The sequence below is a fragment of the Mixophyes fleayi genome, chromosome 4 (assembly GCF_038048845.1).
Source record: "Mixophyes fleayi isolate aMixFle1 chromosome 4, aMixFle1.hap1, whole genome shotgun sequence".
Lineage (NCBI taxonomy): Eukaryota > Metazoa > Chordata > Amphibia > Anura > Limnodynastidae > Mixophyes > Mixophyes fleayi.
In genome coordinates, this window is record NC_134405.1 from 55153170 (window position 1) to 55176644 (window position 23475).

A 23475-nucleotide genomic window follows, 5' to 3' on the forward strand; every position below is an offset into this window, starting at 1 on the left:
ATGCAATTGGGATAAGCAGACAAATGGAAATTTGGAAGGGGTGTCTCCTAGCTCAACACTAAATTAGTGATAAAATATAGCTGCCCCATATCTGTGTTACATGCCAAAGCAAGGAAGCCGTATTCACACCCCTTGCATTGCAACATGGTATGCCCAGGTATAAATCTGCACCCTGTTGTTGGACTTGCACCTGTCTCTACATGAGGCCTAGGAGAGGAAGCCACAATATATACACATCAAGTCAGTAAGTTCAGGACACGTATCAGTCATTGAAAACACAAGGGTTACACTTTCCAATGTGCAGGTGGCCATCTTTATTACAATATCTCAAATATTCAATTACTTCATGAAAACACTCTGGACAATGGGCGTGCATTAGTGTTATTCACTTGGATCTTGTGAGCTTTATTTTCATCATGGCAAAGACCAATCTTACAAGAAAACCTCCTCCAAATGGGATGATACAACTTCCACTGTAAAGAAACTTAGGGGGCAAGATATGAGAAAACTGGGATTCCACAGCTGCAAATTAAGCAACCTGTTATCACAAGTAGACAACTCAAACACATCAAAGAGCTAAAATGGAACTAGTCTTATAAACCTATTACCAGTAGTTTTTAGTGTATAAAGCAAATAAATGATACCTTTAGAAAGACCTAACAGTGCTGGATTATAGATTAGAAATCCAGGAATGGGGGAAACTGATTGGTGCAGACAATTTATCAGGAAACTTCTATGGATCTTAGTGGAACTCTGGTGATTTATGGCCATTTCAACATTTCTGCAGATCATTATTGCGAAGAATGTGGAGGTGGCCACCAAGGAGCAGTGTTGTCCTTTCCTGCAGCCACGTGAATGTTAACGCTGCTCCTGAAGTTCCACGCATTGCTCGTACATCTCATGCTTTATGCCTTGTGAATTCACATCGGTCTGTGGGCGTCTCTGGAGGGAGGAAGGGTCGGGGCCAGTAGATCTTCATATATGACCTGTAACTACATTATGCTTCCAGCTCAAAGCCCAGCCCCACCTTGTGGTTGCCAGAATTAAAGCTTTTCCCATTGATCAGAGCAGAGAGGGTCAGCTTCACACCTGCAAGAAACATATGTAGGATGAAGTTATTATATATTCATATGTACATGAGACACTTCTGAAATAAGGCACTTTTCCTGGAGGAAAGCAGAACATTACCTTAATTGTACATGATAACATTTCTGAATTTTAGTCATCACCAGTCCCCATTTTAACCCCTCTATTTCACTGTGTAAATTAAAGTCAAATGCAGTTGTAGAGACAGAGTACTATATGTGCAATTTCTATTTAACAGAAGGAGGCAGCACCAAGACCTGCACAGTAGCTGCGAGCAGGGTTCTCATGAAGCAGGAGCAACAACTGTAGGAAGGGCTAAGCAGCATTTGGGCTGTTGGTGGTGATAGACCACAAGACAATCTCCCAGCTCAGATTTGGTAGAGAAGATAGAGTCAGTACTAGCAAAGAGATGCTGCAGCACCTCAACACCCCACCCAGTAGCGTATGTTGTTCCAAGTGCCTGGTGATGGCGGTGCTCCAAATTGATGAGTGGTTTGTTTTACAGGTGGCAACAGTAGAGATTGTCTGTTAAAACCCAGAAACTGGTAACCCAACAGGGTGGCAGAGGAAGCCCATATGGACAAAGTCATATATATATATATATATATATTTATAAATAATCAGGCATTTTTGCTCAGTATACACCAAAACTTCTGACCAAGCAGACTCGAACAGGCAGAGCAGCAACCTCAGCAGAGTGCTGTAGATGCTATGGAGGTTATTTACGCAGCACAACCAATGTGCTCAGCAAAACGCCTTCTGTTTCCACCTATGTGCCTAGATAATCTACCCCGTACAGGGCAACATGTACTTTACTATCTGCTCTCAAGAGACCCCTCCACAAAACTAAAAATGTGCCTTAGTCAGCATTGAGGTGAAAAGGTCTCCAATAGTAAAACAAAAGTGGAGAAGTCATGAGAGTCAAACCGGCTACCATTTTTTTGTTTTAATGAAAGGGGTGGTAATACATTTTTCTGAGGCATCCACTGGGGGAACTCCGGATATCTTGGGATATAGTGTAGCTCCAGATGTGTGGGCACTTTACACTTAACAGTTTTCTTTATCTCCTCCCCTTCTATATCCCACTCCTACAAGGAGCTCTGTTTAATGCACGGGTGATTCAGATAGAGCTCCGCTCAAAGTGGAACAGATCTCACCTGTATCTTTCCAGTCGGGTGAGAAGTCTCTCCCCAAAGGTGCATCAATTGCTCCTTTGGTGGCTGCAGAGTGAGAATATTTGCAGGGGTCGTCCATTCTCAATTTGGAATTGGACTTTGGCAACGGACACCATCCTTAATTATGGGATCTGTATCTCTTCACACCTGCTTTCAGATTCTTTGGATCATGGAGGAATCCAAACTTTCGATCAATATGTTGGAACTGTGAGCGGTGTTCCTCCCTCCTGTCAATGCAAAGCAACTACTGCGAGGAAGGGCAGTGAAGATAGTCAAACAATGCCACGTCAATGGCATCACCAAGTAAGCACCAGAATTCCTCTTGCCTTGCAAGAGACTTGCAGGATGTTTCGGTGAGCCAAACAAAACTTTCAGGCCATCATGACAGTCTTCATCCAAGGGGAGGAGAACTGAGAGGCAGGAGACTTTCTGAGCAGGCTAACTCTTCACCCAGGTGAATAGTTTCTTCATCTAGAGATATTTCACCAGATTGTGAACAAGTGGGGTCAAAATGATGGCGTCTCGGTTGAACTACGCATTGCAGCCATTATGTTCCAGGGCAAGAGATCAAAGGACAGTCGTGGTAGACACCATGTCAGTTCCTAGCAGTTTCACCTGCTTTACCTGTTCCCACCACTAGCAATGCTTTTGAGGGTCTTGAGGAAGAAGTGCGTTCAGGTCATTCTGGTATCTCCAAATTAGCGTTGTGCTGTTTCTTCTGAGCATTTTCACCCATAAAGGTAGCTTACCAGTGTCACCCAATAGATAACGAAGAAAATAGGATTTTTATACTTATGTCGCAAGTTCTCCTTGTGTGTGGCCGGTTTATGGTTTGGTTTTGTTCACGATATTGTTCTCACCTTTTCTGTACAGCTTAGTTAAACCTAACGGAGGTCCTTGCAGAAGCAAGTGGAAGGAGCGACAGACAACTTTTAATAAGTTTAACTTACCCACACGTCTGCATCTACACTATAACCCAAGATATCCGGTGCTGCCCAATGGACCAAGAGAAAATGATTTAACGGAAATATAAAAATCCTATTTGTTATTTTTCTCCTAAAATACGCCTCATTTATGGCTCCCATTAATCAGTGTTCGCAGACATCAGGGCTGCTTTTATTATATGACAATTGTGATTATGAAGCATTTTAGGACACTGCATTGGCCTAGAAATAGGTTTCTTCACCAAAGTGCAATGTGGATAGGCAAAACAGGGCCCATTAAGTATAGTATGCGACCCAAAAACTCCCAAAAATTCAAATCCTTCCTCCGAGTGGAAATAGCGATGCACTTCCCCCCACAGTAACAGACATTGCCCCCATTTCTCTGCAAAACAAAATTTTGTTTTTTCACTTGCTAGAGTTAATAACTTTAACCATCTAACACAAAAAAAGCACTTTACCTAATAAAACAGCTGGACAGACTGGAAGAAATTCAAGTCTATACACTTTAGTATACATGCTGAGTGATCACAATTTACTACAGCCATTGACCAGTATCAACCTGTAATCTCATAACTGCCTGTAGGTGGTGCTGTGAATTAATCATATAACAAATGTATATAACAACACAAGCAGCCACACAATGGTTTAACTCAGTGGATTCCAAACTTTTTCAGTTCAAGGCACCTTTAGGGTCTCCCAAAAATTTTCAAGGCACCCCGAAGCCAAAATAATTACCAAGTAGTCCCCCACCTTGCTTACCACTGGCCCTGGCCGAGGCAACCCTGTGACATCTCCAAGGCACCCCAGGGAGCCTAGGCGCACAGTTTGGGAACCACTAGTTTAACTAATAACTTAGTGCTGATATGCTAGAACAGCAAACATATATTGGCGATAGTCATTCTATATAACAAGCACATACCAGGCCGCAGAGTCTGTGTGTAGCCCACTCCAATGAGGCTGGCATTGTTGACTTTGGCCTAGGAATAAGAACAATAACTTTACCAAACGACATTTTATACAGATGGCATAAAGACAAGAAAAAGTAAATAAAGGAGGAGGTGGATATTGGGTGATGTTCTTAAACCGCTGACTTATTGTCTTCACTCTGGATTAATAATTGAAATGAAGGCCTAAACGGTGCATAAACATGGACATTAGACTAGCAGATTGCACAGTGCTGGGGGATTCTAAATAGAGACACAGGAGAAAACATGTTTAGGAATATCAGCAGGATAGAGGAGATTGAACACATAGATGGCAAATAGCAAACTCACAGAGAGGGCGGTATTTGAATCCAGTTGGTATTTGGCTCCAATGCCAAAACGTGTGTTGTTACTGCCTGCACTCCATGCCAGACTGACAGAGGTCTCTACGTCCTTATTGACCTTCTGGTAGATAGACCCTCCAAATTCTGTGCCATCATTCCTGAGCAAAGAGGAAGCCAAGCTCTGTTATACTGATGAGAACATGCGTTCAACACAATCATTATCACGGAGATACTCAAACATTAGACAGCGCATTGTGGGAAAGAGACTGAAATTTAACAAATGTGCTTTGTGTGGTTTTTGTTTTTTCCATTTTTGGTTTTGTTTTTTTAACAGAAAAGGTTAATACAACAATCAGTGGCGCTATATGAATAAATGGTGATGATGATGAAAGGAATAGTTTTAGTTCCAGTTGTGGTGAGGATTTAAATAGTGGGTTTCCTCCAACAGCCCAAAATCATACTGGTAGGTTAATTGGCTGCTAACAAATTGGACCTGTGTGTTAGGGAATTTAGACTATAAGCTTCAGTGGAGCAGAGACTGATGTGAATGATTCAATATTATCTGTAAATTGCCGTATAATATGGTGGCACTATATAAATAAATAAATAATAATAATAAAGAATTCAAGAATACATGTGACAAACATATTGCTACATGTAAAACAGATCAGAAATATAACAAACAAAAAAAATGTCTGTTTCTACTATTCACTGTATAGATATAATCAGTATCATTTTACAGTGCTGCACATTTATTATCTATGTGAACACTACTAATCATAAAACAGTGAGGTGTGTTTCTAATCAGTGATTACAGATACTCAATTATATAGTGCATTCTATCCATCAGCAGAGAAGAGATAATACACTGCAGCATGTTCATTAGTCATCAATCTTTATTGCGGTTTATATAGCGTCACCATATTTCGCAGCTCTGTAGAGATTAATCATTCACATCAGTATTAAGATACATAAATACACAGTCAGTTTCTATTCTGATGATATACAGATACTCAGCATCATTACACACAGTAGCATGCTCATCACCAGTGTTTATAAAGTGCAAAGGAAGATACACAAGTGCTAGATATAGTAAAACTGTATATACTTATTTAAACATTTACAAAATAAACACTCACACGTTTGTGTGCAGCTGGAAGTCTCCTGCCGTGTAACCTAGTGCAAAGTTGTTCTGTGCCAGCCTGGATTTAGCAGTGTCAAAGGCCATCTGGTAGCCTGCCAGCCAGCCTTGGTAGCCTAGGACTCCCCAGCCATATATGGTGGGACCAGCCAGGTCGAGGTCAATATCACAGCCTAGGTTGGCATAGTCTCTCTTATAGGATGTCTTCAGCTTGGCACTCTTCTTACTGTCAGACACACAGAAGAAATAAAAACCAATGATTAGTCTAAGTGACGGGGAGGAAACAACTGTGGAAAAGTCAAAGGGTATGGTGTGGTAAGGGACCCACAGGGAGGGGGGGGGGCATCACTCACCCAGTATTGGGTACAAATGTGGTATCCAGAGACAGCTTCAAACCCTTAGCTAACTGTATAAAGACAAGGAAGGCAGGCATATTAATCCTCAGTGTCCTCAAGTAACATCTAGGACGTACATAAAGTCGGTCACACCAACATACCTGATCTTCTATGGCCACCTCAGTCCCCAAGGTGTTGTCAGTGTTCCACTTCTGTGTGAAAGTCAGTCCTGCTTCCTTCAGCTTGTACTTTGTCTCTAGGTTACCGGATGCTTTCCCTGTATCAGTGTTTGATGAACCGCTGCTTGTGAACTCCTACAATTACAATCAGAGGGCCCAAATATTACTTAGACACCCTCTCTGTTATCTCCTACAGCTTGTCTACTCGCTATGTCTACTCGCTATGACCAAACACCCTGGCTTAGTCCGGCTCACTTTAATCATTCTTCAGATTTAAGGCCTAGAGAATGGATAATGCAAGGACAGGGGGCCCACAGTACCACAAATATCATAGTCTCAGTTCAGGGCTAATACAATGCAATAGAATTAGGAAATCTCTAAAAATTATACATTTCAGGGTTACAAGGGATCAGTAATGGCGAGGTGTGGATAAGCAGGGGATGAGAAATGATTATAGATGGTGGGATAATAAATGGAGTTGACACTATTGAATGGAGGTGAAGATGAAGTTTATAGTTGGACAACAGTCATCATTTTGCCACAGACCACATATTATATAGTTTGACCCCAATTATGACTAATTCATTCTGCCAACGTTGTAAATGGAGGATTTGTGTTTTCTTACCATCTTAAGTTTTCCGAATTGCATAGAAAGGAGGAGAAACAACCAAATTATATTACAATGAATGCAACAAATGCAGCAATATGCTATGTATAGACACATACATCCAAAAACATATACACTCAGAAATTCATATACATACATACAGTCATCTGAAAGAAATGCAGCCTCTTTGAAATCTTTGTAGTTACATACAAGGACATAATTAACTATAATCTTGTTCAACCAGTCCTAAACTTTGATAAATCTACCAGATTTCAACTGGTCATGTTTTCAAAGATGCCATATGTGAAAAATTCTATACACCCCATGACTGAGTAGCTTGTAAGACTACCATTAGCAGGAATAGCTTGAAGTAAATGCTTTCTGTATGAATTTACCAGTCTTACATCGTGTTTGCCAGATTATATTTATCCAATTTTAGCACTCGGTGAGGAATAGATGATTGTTAATTAAGTCCTGATATTTTAAAAACAGACCTGAAATGGAGAGTACTGTAACATAGTCATAGTCATGGGGTTGTCTCTACAGGCAGGAGGCAGAAGGAGATATTATCTGGCCGCTAAGGCAACCTGCAAAGGGGGTTATGTCCATGTAATATATTTCACAGCATACTCTATAGCTACTTACCACCCCACTGGAGGATTTTGTCTTTAGCTCCAACTTCACTAGTCCAAAACCTACAACCAGAACAGAAAATACTTATGGGAAGCTGCCACCATGAAGCTGTGTTTTTCAGATTCAATAGTACAGAAGAATTTATCTGGCTGTCTATATCATCTACACATGTCACTGTGTGAGCTCAACCAAAACTCACGAAAATGTGTCTTCTGTCTCAGCAATGTCACTAGATTCTGGTGCGTCAATAGGCTGAATATTGGCTCAGCCAACAAAATAGTTGTCTCCACAGCGTGAAGAAAATAGCTACACTCAACTATATTTGTCTCCTATTATTATTATCGTAGATTTGTAAGGTGCCACAGTGCTCCGCAGCGCGCCGTACAGTAGGGAAGACAAGGACATACATAAAACAGGACATAAGTGAAACAAGAACAGACAAGGCCGACAAAATGAATGGAGACATGAAAAAGGGTATGAAGGACCCTGCTCATTACAGAGCTTACATTCTAAGGGGAAGAGGGCACAGCTGAAACAAGAGGAGCAAGTGTGGTTCAGAGTGGAGATTGGGACAGTTGTGAGGGTGCATTAGTGTGAATATTGTTACTGAGGATAAGGTTACCACTAAAAAAATAAATTAAAAAAAAAAAACATCATTTTTTTTTTTTAAGAGCATCAAAAGATTTGAAGGCTGTGGGAAAGTCTGAGTGAGCAAGTAGGGAATTCAATAAGTGGGGAGAAGCACAGGAGAAGTCTTGTAGACGGGAGTGAGAGGTGGTTATCAGAGACGAGACAAGGCGCATGTCAGAGGTAGATCTAAGAGGGTGGGAGGGAGAGTATTGTGATATGAGATTTGAGATGAACGCAGAGGTAGTGTTGTTGAGGGCTTTGTAGGTAAGGGTGAGTAATTTGAATTTGATTCTGGAGGACACAGGGAGCCAATATAGGGATTTGCAAAGTGGTGCAGCAGATGTGGAGCGGTGAGAGAGGAAGATCAGTCTAAGATCTCCTACTGCTTTGCTGAAAGACCCTATCTAATACCAGTGCCTTTCTATGGCAAAGAAATTAAACATTCAGTCTAGAAGTTACTATAGCTATGAAAAGCTCTGTACAAACGTTCCAGTCTCATTTTAACACATTTCTAGCATGTAAATCACTGAGAATTTATTCTCTAAAATGGTCTATTAAATCAAGTTAGTTTCTGTATTACTATGCAATTTCATTGTTGGAACAAATCCCTACTACGCCTAGGCTATGGTAGAAATGACAGATGAGTTATAATTTCAGACTGATAACACTATAGATCATACTGTATATACACATATTTGAATTACCATATCCTTTATTGAACACATCACGGGCAGATTTGCCTAGGTCTGTGTAGTTCGGTGGTACTGCCATTTTTCTAGAGGGAGAATAAAAATCAGTTTAGTATCTTATCTGAAAGCATCAGTATCAGATATATTCCTGATGAATGGCCACGTCACTCTATGTCAGTGGTTAACTAGGAACGTTTTCCAATTAATTACTAAAGCAGACACAGCAAGCTTTGGTGGCTTTTTGCTATATTTAAAAATACAATGCACAAATGAGAGGGAGACAGAATTTTTAGTGATGGAACATAAACGTAGAATACTGACTTCACCAGTTCTGTACCCATGGGACTAATTTAGCTGTGCATGAAAATTGCAGGTACTGACAGCTATGAATGATCACATGACTACTTTGCTAATCACGTTCTGTAAGTGACAAAATACATAATACATTGCACAGAAATGACCACTCCAAAAGGTCCTATACCCTCCTCGAATCTCCTTTAGCTTCTTATTTTTTGATGGCCTAATACTTTTAAAAGATCAGGTGTGCCATGCAACTGTTCTTCATCTAAGACACATTTTACCATTCCAAATATTAAAAGAATATCTAATAATGCATGCGTCTATATTGACAGACTATCATGAATCATTTTTTGACCATTGAAGAACACTACCTTTGTAGTCGTTTTTTTTTATTATATATAAACCTAAAGGGTCTATTTTGCATATACAAATAAAAAGTAAACTTGAACCATTAGATACACTGCTATAGAGTGTATCTAACGGTATCTTACTATTTTAGGATTCAAGAACTTCTCTATGCATGGGGAAGGAATTGTATGTGGACCCCCTAAATGTCCAGTCATCTTCAGACATGAGTGGTTTTGATAAACCCCAGGAAATTTCAAAATGCAGATGATTTGGACTGGCGCATATGCAGATAATGCCATTTCCCTGAATAGATAAGGATCTAAGTTCCTTGTGCTATTCTCAGCAGTTAGTTTATGCCCATAGATTCAGGATAATTAACAGAATTTAAAATAAGTCACTTATGTCCCATGGCTTTGTCGTCGCCTATAGACTATAAAGAGAGACCTCAGCCCCTGTTTGGAAATCATGTTTTAGAGGTGACCAATCCAAAGTGTTTTTTCACGAGAATCTCCTGTACTTGTAGCCCATTACCGGAACATGAGAACAGGTTAGAAATACACGGTTAGTCCACAGCTGCAGTAACAAGTATCCAACAATCACAGATGTAGTCTTGTCGCTTTCACTATGATACAGAACACTAGTTTGGGCTATTACTACTATTTAGTTGATGGTGTTTGCCATGGACACCTTGATCTAGGGACAGACTCCTAAAGCTATCCATACATGCAGCAGTTTCTTTTGTTATCAAAAGAACAACTGCAAACGTTCTAAATAGGATGATTTCAAAATAAAATTGTAAGTAAAAAGAAGCAATTGCTTTACACACACATTGCAATTTTGTGCATGTCTATTATAGGACAGCTGTAGGATCAGACATTAATTGTTAGCTTACAATAGAGCACTTCAGTCAGCTTTATTCCAACCTTTTGGGATGAACATTATTCACCTAATCCAATCAGATTATCGATCAGATATGCACGCAGTAAACCCCGTGCACCTACACAGGGTGTATGGAGGGTGTATTACAGGGTATTAAAAAGAAAATGTCTGTCTGTGCAGATTATAAAAACAATGTAAAGTTATCAGTACATGGCCAATATTTCCTATGATTCCTAACGTTTGTTTACAATCAGATCTATCAACATACTTACACGTATGTAACAAAAATATGTATAAGTGTATAATAACATGAAACAGGTTGAAAACCACTCCATTAGGGAATATGCCATATAATTTAATGGACATACCGCTCTCATATTAAATATACAGCCCCTTCCCCCCCATACCTGACCTGTATATACCCTACACATCATAGGACAAGTCACATTCCAATCTGAGGATTACCCCCTCTCATATTACACACACTGTCCTTTCCACACATATGAAATCTGTATATACCCTACACATTATAGAACGACCTACACTCATCGGACTCTCTGCTATTTTAAATACATTGCCCTCTGCTTACACAAGAGACCTATATATGTTCTACAAATCCCTAGACATACCTTATTCCTCTGTGAAGACTTCTCCCTCGTAGAATATATACCACCCCTCCCCAAATGCATATATAACCTTCGTAATAATGTATATAAATATAATTCTGCTCCAATGACTATTCCAATGTATCTTCCACTCTTGATTGCTATTGTGATACACGCTGTACATAGTTTTTGGTGCTATTCTCAAATACTTTGACAAATAAATTGCACTTCTATTTAGCTTAAATAAACATTATTTTGTATCAAATTATGTCCACGCACTTGATATACAGCTGCGTATGAAAACCATTTTACATCATGAAAATAAACTATAAAACCGAAGGCAGTAGGGAAAAAAAAAAATATATATATATATATATATATATATATATGTAATTTTGCTATGCAAAGGGAAGCCCTTCTCTCATATTAAAAACATAGCCTCCTTCTCAAATAGGAGACCTACATGTCACTCTGCCATGATGCCCCTTCCCCCTGGTGTATATATCATACATGTCACTGGACATATCACTCTATGTGACTATAGTCCCCACCCCACAGACTCCACCTATGTTTCCCCTACATACACTGGACAGGTCACTCTATACTATATGATGATGACCTCCTCTGACATTAATGACACTGTCCCTCTCTACATATCCCATATACTGGACATGTCACTCTGGTATGTGATTAGAGCCCCCAAACCACATACGCCCTGTGTATATACCCTACATATCACTGGACATGTAACTCTATGCTATGAGATTATATCCTCCACCCTATATACACCCATGTGTATATATCCTACATTATCACTGGACATATTACTCTATGCTATATAATTATAGCCTCCACTACACATATCCCCTGTGTATATAAACTACACACACTGGACATGTCACACTATGCTATATGATGACAGCCCTCACCCCACATACCCCCTGTGTACACTCACTGGACATGTCTCTCTATGCTATGTGATGATAGCCCTCACCCCACATACCCCCTGTGTATATACCCTACACACACTGGACATATGTGGGGTGAGGGCTATATACACAGGGGGTATATGGGGTGAGGGCTATCATCACATAGCATAGAGTGACATGTCCAGTGTGTGTAGTTTATATACACAGGGGGTAAGTGGGGTGGAGGCTGTCATCACATAGCATAGAGTGACATGTCCAGTGTGTGTAGGGTATATACACAGGGGGTGTTACTCTATGCTATGTGATGATGACCTCCTCTCTCACATTAATGACACTGTCCCTCTCTACATATCCCATATACTGGACATGTCACTCTGGTATGTGATTAGAGCCCCCAAACCACATACGCTCTGTGTATATACCCTACATATCACTGGACATGTAACTCTATGCTATGAGATTATATCCTCCACCCTATATACACCCATGTGTATATATCCTACATTATCACTGGACATATTACTCTATGCTATATGATTATAGCCTCCACCCCACATACCCCCTGTGTATATAAACTACACACACTGGACATGTCACACTATGCTATATGATGACAGCCCTCACCCCACATACCCCCTGTGTATATACCCTACACACACTGGACATGTCACTCTATGCTATGTGATGATAACCCTCACCCCACATACCCCCTGTGTACACACACTGGACATGTCACTCTATGCTATGTGATGATAGCCCTCACCCCACATACCCCCTGTGTATATACCCTACACACACTGGACATGTCACTCTATGCTATGAGATTATATCCTCCACCCTATATACACCCATGTGTATATATCCTACATTATCACTGGACATATTACTCTATGCTATATGATTATAGCCTCCACCCCACATACCCCCTGTGTATATAAACTACACACACTGGACATGTCACACTATGCTATATGATGACAGCCCTCACCCCACATACCCCCTGTGTATATACCCTACACACACTGGACATGTCACTCTATGCTATGTGATGATAACCCTCACCCCACATACCCCCTGTGTACACACACTGGACATGTCACTCTATGCTATGTGATGATAGCCCTCACCCCACATACCCCCTGTGTATATACCCTACACACACTGGACATGTCACTCTATGCTATGAGATTATATCCTCCACCCTATATACACCCATGTGTATATATCCTACATTATCACTGGACATATTACTCTATGCTATATGATTATAGCCTCCACCCCACATACCCCCTGTGTATATAAACTACACACACTGGACATGTCACACTATGCTATATGATGACAGCCCTCACCCCACATACCCCCTGTGTATATACCCTACACACACTGGACATGTCACTCTATGCTATGTGATGATAACCCTCACCCCACATACCCCCTGTGTACACACACTGGACATGTCACTCTATGCTATGTGATGATAGCCCTCACCCCACATACCCCCTGTGTATATACCCTACACACACTGGACATGTCACTCTATGCTATGTGATGATAACCCTCACCCCACATACCCCCTGTGTATATACCCTACACACACTGGACATGTCACTCTATGCTATGTGATGATGACCTCCTCTCTCACATTAATGACACTGCTCCCCCTGTATATAACTTACAGTACTCGCAATAACCGTCCCTTCACACCCATACCCCATTACACCCTCCCTATCTACCAGCGCCCCTGACCCCCCACCACACATACATAGCACCAGCCCAACACGTACGACCCCGGCCACTGTCACCTGTCCCCAAATGAAGGTCTCTGCGTCTCACAGCTCCAAGCGCATGCGCGAATGGCCAACCACTACTCTTAGACCACATGACACACCCAAACACGCCCACCCAGCGCTAGGGGCGATGGACACACTGTTCTCATTGGCTGACAAGCCCACTGGAGGACGACGGCCCACCGTAAGATCAGTTAGTACCATAGAGTCGCCAGTTATGTAGAGCGGCACCACAGCCTTTGTTGGATTGTCTGTGACATCCCGTCACCCTTATGTGACAGTGTACATGGCTACAGTCACGTGTCCTATCCCAGGGAAGGGGGCACAGGCAGCTGGTGCCTGGCTGAGAGAGGATGTTGTATTGATAAAGTGGTTTACCTCATTACATGTCAATACCCAGCCATATATAATAATCATTTTACCTATGTAACGGTTTTATCCCAATAGTTCTCACAGTGTTTTACATTTGCAGATTAAAAAAAACTATGCAAAATAAATATATAAAGATTAACATAGAACAGATGAGAGATTTAAGCATTTGAGGGGTTTTTTTTGTTTTTTTTAGAAAATTAAGGCTCATTAATAATACTTGAATTCCGGGGAGGTCTCCCGGACTCCCAAGAGAGCAGGTCATTCCCCCGCAAGTGGGCAGGATGGAAGCCTCCATGACGCGATTTGCAGTGAATGGCATAATTTAGGTCTCGCAAAATGACGTTTTCACGTCACAGGAGCAGGGCCAAAATGGCACATCCTGCCCATATCTGTCCTCACACTGCCGCAAAGCTAAAAGATCGAGCCCCAAATGAATTATGGGAGATTCTAGGAATTGATAGTAGTTCATCTACACATGGGAGTGTAGGGAATGGGAAGCTGTTTCAGTACGCAGGACCCTGGATTTGTATTGCTTTCAATGACAATAAGCTAATCGTGGCACAGATTTGTCATCTTACAGTGAAGGGAATGTAGAGAACAGGTGTTATGAGACAAACGGGGCTGGCGATAGCCTGGCTGCTGCATTTTTATCAGCTGCAAGTGGTACAGTTCGTTTTCTGGGGGACCCAAGCAGGGTTCATTGCAGTAGTTGATGCGTGAGGACACAATTACATGTATGAGTGTAGGAAGATCTTCTGAGGGATTCAAATGCTATATTTGTCAGATGAAAGAACAATAATTTGATAATAGCTGAAACCTGATGCTTAAATGTCAAGCCAAAATTAAATACAACTTCGAACCCACAAGCTTAAGTCCAGTTGGTTGATCCAGCTGCAATATTGTTATCTGATGTTGACATCCTATCATCATCATCAGTTATTTATATAGCGCCACTAATTCTGCAGCACTGTACAGAGAACTCATTCACATCAGTCCCTGCCCCATTGGAGCTTACAATCTAAATTCCCTAACATACACACACACAGAGAGAGAGAATAGGGTAAATTTTTTGATAGCAGCCAATTAACCTACCATTATGTTTTTGGAGTGTGGGAGGAAACCAAAGCACCCAGAGGAAACCCACGCAAACACAGGGAGAACATACAAACTTAACACAGATAAGGCCATGGTCGGGAATCGAACTCATGGTGGTAGTAATTTTCCCGGCACAAATAACCCAGACACACTACACACCGACGAAAAAATAGCGATGAGTACAACTCTGGTAATGGAAAAATTGTGACTAACCACGTTAGTGACAAGTGGTATTTGCGGCACCTTCAATTCCCTACAGCTATAAAAAAATTACCTTGCAAAACATGGATGGTAACAAATGACGTCATTTCTAATGGTCTTAAGACAAACTGCGGTTTTAAAGCGGCAATGGCTGGACCCACAGCATGTATAATGTAATCCAGGCTGTGGTCAGTGGCAGCAACAGGCAGCCAATCGTAAGGCTGCCTGTTGCTGATTGGCCTCAGACAGGAAGTGCTCACTTCACTTCTTTTCTGAACAGCGAGGAACGATGCAGCAGAAGAGCACCTAAAGATAAGTGAGGGGTGCTGATGTCAGTGTTGTGTGTGAGGGCAGCAGGGGGGGGGGGGTGGTTGATGTCGATGTTGTGTGTCTGTGTGTTGACAAGGGGGCTTGTGGCATTGTAATGTGTGTGATGTCACAGGGGGGATGTGGCAATGTAGTGTGTGTGTGTGATGCACAGGGGGCTTGTGGGAGTATAGTGAGTGTGTGATGGCACAGGCACAGGGGGCTTGTGGCAATGTAATGTGTGTGATGGCACAAAGGGCTGTGGCAATGTAGTGTGTGATGGAACAAGGGGCTTGTGGCAATGTAGTGTGTGTGATGGGACAGGGAGCTTGTGGAAATATAGTGTGTGAGGTAGGTAGTGGCTAATTATTTTGTTTGTGTGGTAATGGTGGGTCAATTTAATTTAATAGTGGGATTGGTGCAGACTTATTAATGTAGGGTGGGATGATTCATTTAATGTTGGGGTGGTTTGGGCGCTATTAAGTGTGTGGCAGAGTTTTGGAAAAAGGATTGCTATTTCGTAAAAGTGAATGCAAGTTATTTAATGTATGGTAGGAAATAGGTTTATTTAATAAATGTGATTATTATTACTATTAATTTAATGTTGGGGTTGTTTGGGGGAAATATGTCTTTTTATTAAAGGTGAATAAAATTATTTTACAGTCGGGCTGGTTACAAGAAAGGGGCACTAATAATAAAACATGGAGGCCTATTGTGTTCACTCATTGCTGGTATTTCTATATCTCGTACCTATTCTCAGTGCTTTTTTTGTCATAGAACTCACAGAACTGAGTTCTGGCACCTTTTTTCAATGGATTTTCCAAGTTTTTGACTTTTGAACATTTGATGTTTGGTCACGTGGACTTGAATCACCCTGTCGAGCGTAGCATGTCGGCACAAAATCATTAAAACGGTGCATGCGGGCTGTTTGTGTGTTGAGTCCGATACATGTGTATTTAGTCTGCGCTGGTTGTGATGGCACTGCTTGGCTGGTGGCGCTGCTAAGCTTGTGATTGGTCGTGCGCTGAGAGCTTACTGCGGATGGTGAACGTTATGTTTCGTTACACAACTGACGTGTGTGGGTGTATGTACAGTGATTGACTACGTGATGTGAGTTCCGGCACCTTTTTCCTTACAAAAAAAAGCACTGCCTATTCTATTTCCAAACAGGGACCCAACATTCCAGGATCCAGACAAGCACAACTGAGCTTAGGACACGAGCAGCAGCAACTGGTATTGAAAGCGGGAAGAACAGGTAGGAGAGAGAAGGATAGTCTGCCAACTGTCCTGATTCTGGTGGGGCAGTCCTGAGTTTGTGGACTGACCCATTCAGTCAGGACTTTGTCCAGACTACAGGGATCGTTGGGAGGTATGCCCCACTTCACACTGCTCTGCTCATGAAAGGGGAGGTGCATGCACCTAATAGTAGTGCACGCAGCACTGCTCGTGTATTTAAAGGGGGATTGGAAGAGTTGGAGAGCTAAGTAGCACTGTCTAAATTTATAGCCACGCCCCCTTGCATGCTGGTCACGCCCACTTCTAGTGTGCCGTGGAAACCCCCCTCCTCAAATCCTGCATTTGCCCCTGTATTAGAATTTTTTTTGAGCCTAGTTCATAGGTGGTGGGATGCAAATTTAGCATCATTTCAGAAATGTCTTCAACATGATGGAGGATTCCTTATCAGAAAAGAGGGCTTACTAAGTTTTACTCAGTGAATAATATTAAAAATTACGAATTTATAATATCCCCATAGTGTTATGTAAAAATACTAAATTATAATAATGCTACCGATCAGTTTCACCATTAATATCCACATAAACATAATATAGAAGAACTGTTCTTTTAGAGAAGTACACTGCTCCCTCCAGGATCCAACAACAACAAAATGATCCACCTAATAGGTACAAAATAGCCAATGGTAGAGCACAGTACAGTATAAGTCATATGACACCCTCCCACATCCCATCTCTCCCTTTTGAGAGGGTGTGGCATTGATGCAATTTTCATCATTAAGGGGAGGGCCAAAGACCAAGTGCAAATCATGTTTCCACACCCCCTGCGCTTGCCCTTTGGACCTCACCTCCAAGCAAAAAAGTAGGCAAGTATTACTCACTAGAACATCAGTGGTAGCTGATACTTCCAGAAGCCCAACTAGAAATAAATGAAATTGCCACCTCATAGCACTTAGTGAAAATTTAATAATGTAAAGGTCAAATACTCAGCAATAGCACTCCTTCCGTAGAGTTCCTGCTTGCTAGCCAGAACACCATGGTCATAGAAGTAACCCAGCCACTTTCCTTAGGAAGCAAGCTGCAATCCAATGATTTGCGGAGGAGGGTCAGTGGCCGTCCTCCGTTTAGCAGGTACTGAATCCAGCTGGGAACTTATCTGAAACCAGCCCCACTGAGGGAACACCACTGTAGGAACCATTTGAGGTTTAAGAAGAGGAAACTCAGCCATCTGCTGTTGTTGCTACTGTGGGACAGACTGTCTAGGGGATGCAGTTCCAGTTGGATTAATTTTGGATTATGCCTGTAAGTAGATCTATAAGCCTCTGCGTGCCTCGTTACCTTGTGTACCTGGAAAAGCAGGAGGACTTAGGTCCAGGCTCAGGTCGCAGAGAATTGACCAGAATGACTTGATGGCTGACACAGCTGAACCAAGGATCTGGAACAGCACTCTAGAGAACTGGGTGACCATAGCCCCTTTAGGATAGAAGTGTTGTCTTTCAAATCCGCAGTATTCATATGCAACAATAATTTAAATAGCAGGTAGCCATCTGATGCACTATACTAGCTGGACATTGATCAGCAAAGTCCTGATGTACACCCACTGTAGTGAATACAAATACCGTTCGCACTGAAAAGTACTCCTTCACATCAAGTACCTCAAATGTCGCCAAGGATGGAGTGAGGTGAAGCCCGAACCTAGAGGAGTGTGAGAATGCTTGTGTAACCACAACTGGGTCGTGGCAGGGAAGAAAGAGTAACAGTACCGCAACACAAGAGTGTTAGTTCTTTGCCAAGTGATACTACTGCCAACTAAGTGACTTGCTGGAAAAAGCTGTAAGATATAATAATTCATTGTAAATAGACTATCTCATTTAATCAAAATGAGATGACCTGCAACATATTCATTTCAACACTGGTAATTATACACCGCTTCTTTACTGTACAAACATTGCTGCATTAAACACTTGTTCGCTGTTCACACACAGGAGTCTGAGGAACAGAGCTACAGCCGGGTGGCTGACCTGAAGGTACTACAAAGGTAAGTATAATGGAGAAATACATTAGCTGTTGGCAATAGTTTTAGCGATTTTACCAACAGGGGAAAAAATAAAGCCCCGATCAGGGACATCTTCAGTCCTGGTGACACTGTAAGTGGAGTCCAGAGAAAGGTGAAGAAAGACGTCATGCAGTAAAGCCTCTAACATCCCTATCTGAGAAGCACAAGTCTCCTCCCAAGGAGTACATAGATGACATGGAGCTGTGAAAGCTGCAAGGACTTAGACAGTTATGAGTGCATACAAACTGCAGACTTGGAACGACACCGTTCCATCATTTAACAAGATTTTTAGTTCAGTTTAAAAATCTCGTTCAACAATACAATGGGCTTTGGAATGATAATTGTTCATTGTTGTAGGATACACACTACTGTGGTATCAGGCCAACCGTTCGTTTATCATCTGATTAGCCCGATAATTCAACCGAAAGCCCTGTAGTGTGTACCCAGCCTTACTATACACTCAAATCTATACACCAGATACCATGGAAATTTAGTAACATTCCATTTTATGTCTTGTAACAAAGAACTTTTGGTTTTCATTTCTTTCTCTTCTTTTCCCCAAGTTGGGTGTTAAATTCGTATTGAGATTCTAGTGCAAGGACAATCGTCCAGCCAAATGGTGGAAATTCAGGATGTGATATGTGACATCAGCAACAGATTGCAGAGAATAGAAAGCCCAATTGTGTTTCTCTTACATTCCTACTTGAGTAATAGCCAAACAGGCCTCTTTAGATCTACTCTGAAGACTGCTGCTGTACTGAAAGTTAGAGAGTTCTAATCCACAATGTCCGTGTCTGGTCCTGTGGAAGGGGGACGAGTCTGACAACGAGTCCTGGTCGGACAGGGGTTACCGGACAAACCCCTTAAGTGCGCGCCTGGGATTGAAGCCTGTCTCTGCATGTACGGCAGGAGAGATAACTCACTAAGGCTCATTTACAATAAAAAGCATACCTCTCAACTGTCCCAATGTTGGTGGAACATTCCGATTCGTGACCCAAAAAAGTGTTCGGGGCTTAAAATAAAAGTGGTTGGGTTAATCCAAATTTATTCATTTGTGGTTGAAGTTTGGGCTGCAGTGTTTTGTCCCGCTTTCAGGATTCTAAATGTTCGGAGGTTTGCAAAAAGTGTGCACCTACATTGCAAATGCAGGAGTGGTTGCACTGACCATGAGATAAGTTGGGAGGATGATTGTGTCTACTTTTGCATCCACATACAAACGAGATTATTGAAATGAGATAAAGGGGTGGAGACAGAACGTTTATGGGGAGGAGCTCCTTGCTTTGCATGAGAACCAACAGCGTTTTCCTCTGTGCTTTTTCCATCACACCTTGAGGTGGCCAAGTTCTGGTCTCATCCTGTCTGTTTTATATGATGCATTTCCCTTTAACAGAAAACTCTTCAAGCAACATAATAAAAACTTTACAACCTATAAAAGTGACACACGTAATAAAAACAGTTCCAATGTCCTCTCACATGACTAAATTAAGACTTTGAAAAAAGGCAACAAAAATTCCTTTGAAAATATGGACAGGATGAAATGAGTAAAGGGGGTTGCAGTAGGTTGGACATTGAAGTGATGTTTCACTCTTTACACGTGTGTATATTCAGGTCCGTCTGCAAACCCACAAAACCAGACAGACTGATTTTTCCAAATGCAGATACAAAAAAGGCAAGCAGAGCAAGACAGTGAAAAAGACAATGATACATAACATAATGGTGTATAATCATCATCATCACCATTTATTTATATAGTGCCACCAACTCCGCAGCGCTGTACAGAGAACTCAATCACATCGGTCCCTGCCCCATTGGAGCTTACAGTCTAAATTCCCTAACACACACACACACATACATAGACAGACACACAGACTAGGGTCAATTTGTTAGCAGCCAATTAACCTACCAGTATGTTTTTGGAGTGTGGGAGGAAACCCACGCAAACATGGGGAGAACATACAAACTCCTCACAGATAAGGCCATGGTCGGGAATTGAACTCATGACCCCAGTGCTGTAAGATAAGTGTTAACCACTTAGCCACCGTGATGCCCCAATAATAATAGTACCCGAGTACAGGTAAAATAAAAATAAGATCAATGCTAATACCATTTACAGAGTGACTGGCAAAGGCTTACTCATTTGAACATAATTAGAGTTTCTTGAAAGTTCACAAATGACTGAACCCCAACTCTTAGTTATTCCCTATACCTACCAGGAGTTTAATACAATCAGGACAATGTCATTCTCATGTGACAGCCACCATCTGCAGGAGACTGATAGTTCAGGTTATGGACAAGCTGTATGGGGTGATTGATAGTGTGTCAGTGAGTGTTTCAGTTTTACAATTGATATCCAAAACTAGAACCAGAAAAACAAGTGCACTAACATTCTACAGCACAAGGCAATGTTCACAGTATAGTAAGACTTGAAAGAACTAACACCACAATAATTGCCATTTTTGTCTCTCTCTTGTAATGTAGAAGTGGGTACCAGACACACTGCCTAGGTGTGAATACTTATCCATATAACATTACTTGAGCCCACGGGGATAAGAAAGTAGTGCAGATCAATAAGTGTTGTATATGGAGTCATACCAGGTAGTCTCCGGGCACACTCTTCACTCGGCATGGTCTAATTAGCCAAGGTCCATCCGGTGATGTCACATCTCTAAACTTGGGCATTTTATTTTCAGTTTCTCTCGATTTCCTATTTATTTGCCATAGTCTCATGTCACTTATTCTTATATCCTACAATGTTTGACAAATAATTTTCACTGCTATTCTTCCATGACATTATTCTTAGAACTATAACATCCTTCACTCTCCTTGTATCACATCCCATTATCCATATTGCCCCATCACTACTCCACTACCCTCTAAAATAAAATTTCATACATCTTGCAATCATCTTTTAATTTTTATCTCCTACTGCCTCTTCGGCTGGTGATATATCACCATATCCAGGCCCCCAACATCTCCCATACACATAAATCTAATTCTGTACACTACAGAAATCCAGCAAATCTCACATAAACACATCTCCTGTCTTTCCTTACTCTCAAAATCTTTAAATGGGCCCTATTGAATGCACACTGGTGGTCTCCACATAGCCTACACCCCCAGGCCTGGAAGCAGACAAGCAGGTGGATTTTGACTATTCCTGTCTCTACGTTGTCCTATCACTTGCACTCCCATCTTTTGAAGTACACACTATCCAATTTTTGTTAATCCATTCTGTCTGCATGTTGCTGTGATCTACTGTCCCCTGGACTTCCCCAATTATTTCTTTAACATTTTCATGCATGGATCCTCCCTTTATATTTTAACATACCCACCATCAGCTTGGGTGATTTCAACATCCCCATTAACTATCCCCATTTTCATTGTGCCTTCAAACTACTATAAACTCCTATCTAAAGCTGGGTACACACTACACTGTTTTCGTCCAGAAAACGGCTCAAACAGCCGACATACGACCGCTTGTTCAAAATTCGGGTCAGTGTGTGCAGTGACACGATGGTCGAAAGTCTGCCCAAATGGACGATTATCGCCTCATTTGGTTGGTCGTACCGTTTAATATTTTCGTTCCAATCTTGTTTCCGTTGTGAAGTGTGTATAAACTTCCGACCGATCCACAACAGTGAGTACGAAATTACAGTCATTGCTCACGACAACATGGTTGTAAAAAGTCGCTAAAGGGAGGTCCGCTCTTCCCTTTATCGTCCTAAACAAGGCTAGTGTGTATGCAGTCCATGGACCGAGCGATCGGAACATCGATCGCATGTAAAATCGCTCGGCATAAAAAGTTGGTCGAAATTTCAGTAGTGTGTACCCAGCTTTAGCCTCTCACATTGCCAAACAAATATACTTCCAATCTCTTATCTCCACTCAGGCTACTGACCCCAAACTAGTTAACACATTTAAATCTCTTCTTTACCCTCCCACACCAACCACTCTGATAAGGTAAAAATAAAGACTACGCTAAGGTGATGAAATAATGGATCTTTATTAAGACACGCAGCGTGAATCTCCGAGCCTATGCAAGAATCAAAGATGCCACACAAAAAAATATAACATTACACTTAGAGACTTTAAACAGGTTTACAAGTTATAATCAAAACTACCCCTTTACACCCGTGTCTGAGCATACAGTACTTGGGTTACTTCTATATATGTTGGTACATATAGATAAGCTTGCTCTTCTTAAGCTCACACCCTGCCATTCTGGGAGTGAGTCCAAAACTGAATTACTAAGCTAAATTCATCTTCTAACAAGCAACTTTTAAAACACATTATTTGAAGCCATTTCAAGCATCCATCTTGTGTTATTGGAATCCATTTTATACCACTTCATTACACTCCAACTATTCACAAAATCTTTCTTCCTACTTCAAGGACAAAGTTGATAAGATCTGACATTAAATGGAATCCTCTTCCTCAAACATCAACCTGCTCAATTCCTTCTCTGCACACTCTGGCACCTTCTCTTCATTTGATCCCACGAATGAAGATGAAGTACCTACACTCTTCTGATCCTCCTACTCTGATACCTGTCCTCTTGATCCTATATCCTCACAAATCAGTTGATCCCTGTTACCCAGCCTTAACTAAAATCTGAAATCTGGTATCATTACATCATTATTGAAGCATGTAGTGATTACTCGTATTCTAAAATATAA

At 41.4% G+C, this 23475-nt stretch overlaps 1 protein-coding gene across 3 annotated transcripts; it reads right to left on the reverse strand.

The window, feature by feature from the left end:
• Positions 1-284: 284 nt before the first annotated feature.
• VDAC3 (voltage dependent anion channel 3) lies at positions 285-13648 on the reverse strand. 3 transcript variants are annotated; one of them, XM_075207062.1, is made up of 9 exons: positions 13553-13648; positions 8702-8772; positions 7380-7429; positions 6110-6262; positions 5967-6019; positions 5612-5839; positions 4480-4630; positions 4125-4182; positions 285-1089 (listed from the first exon to the last, which is right to left on the reverse strand). In XM_075207062.1, exons 2-9 carry the CDS (start codon positions 8766-8768, stop codon positions 998-1000), a joined length of 852 nt encoding a protein of 283 aa, XP_075063163.1. In that variant the 5' UTR covers positions 8769-8772; positions 13553-13648; the 3' UTR covers positions 285-997. The 3 variants fall into 3 exon arrangements, with proteins under 3 accessions (XP_075063163.1, XP_075063162.1, XP_075063164.1); XM_075207061.1 differs by having other exon boundaries at positions 13513-13646; XM_075207063.1 differs by having other exon boundaries at positions 13535-13557.
• Between the last annotated feature and the right edge of the window lie 9827 nt (positions 13649-23475).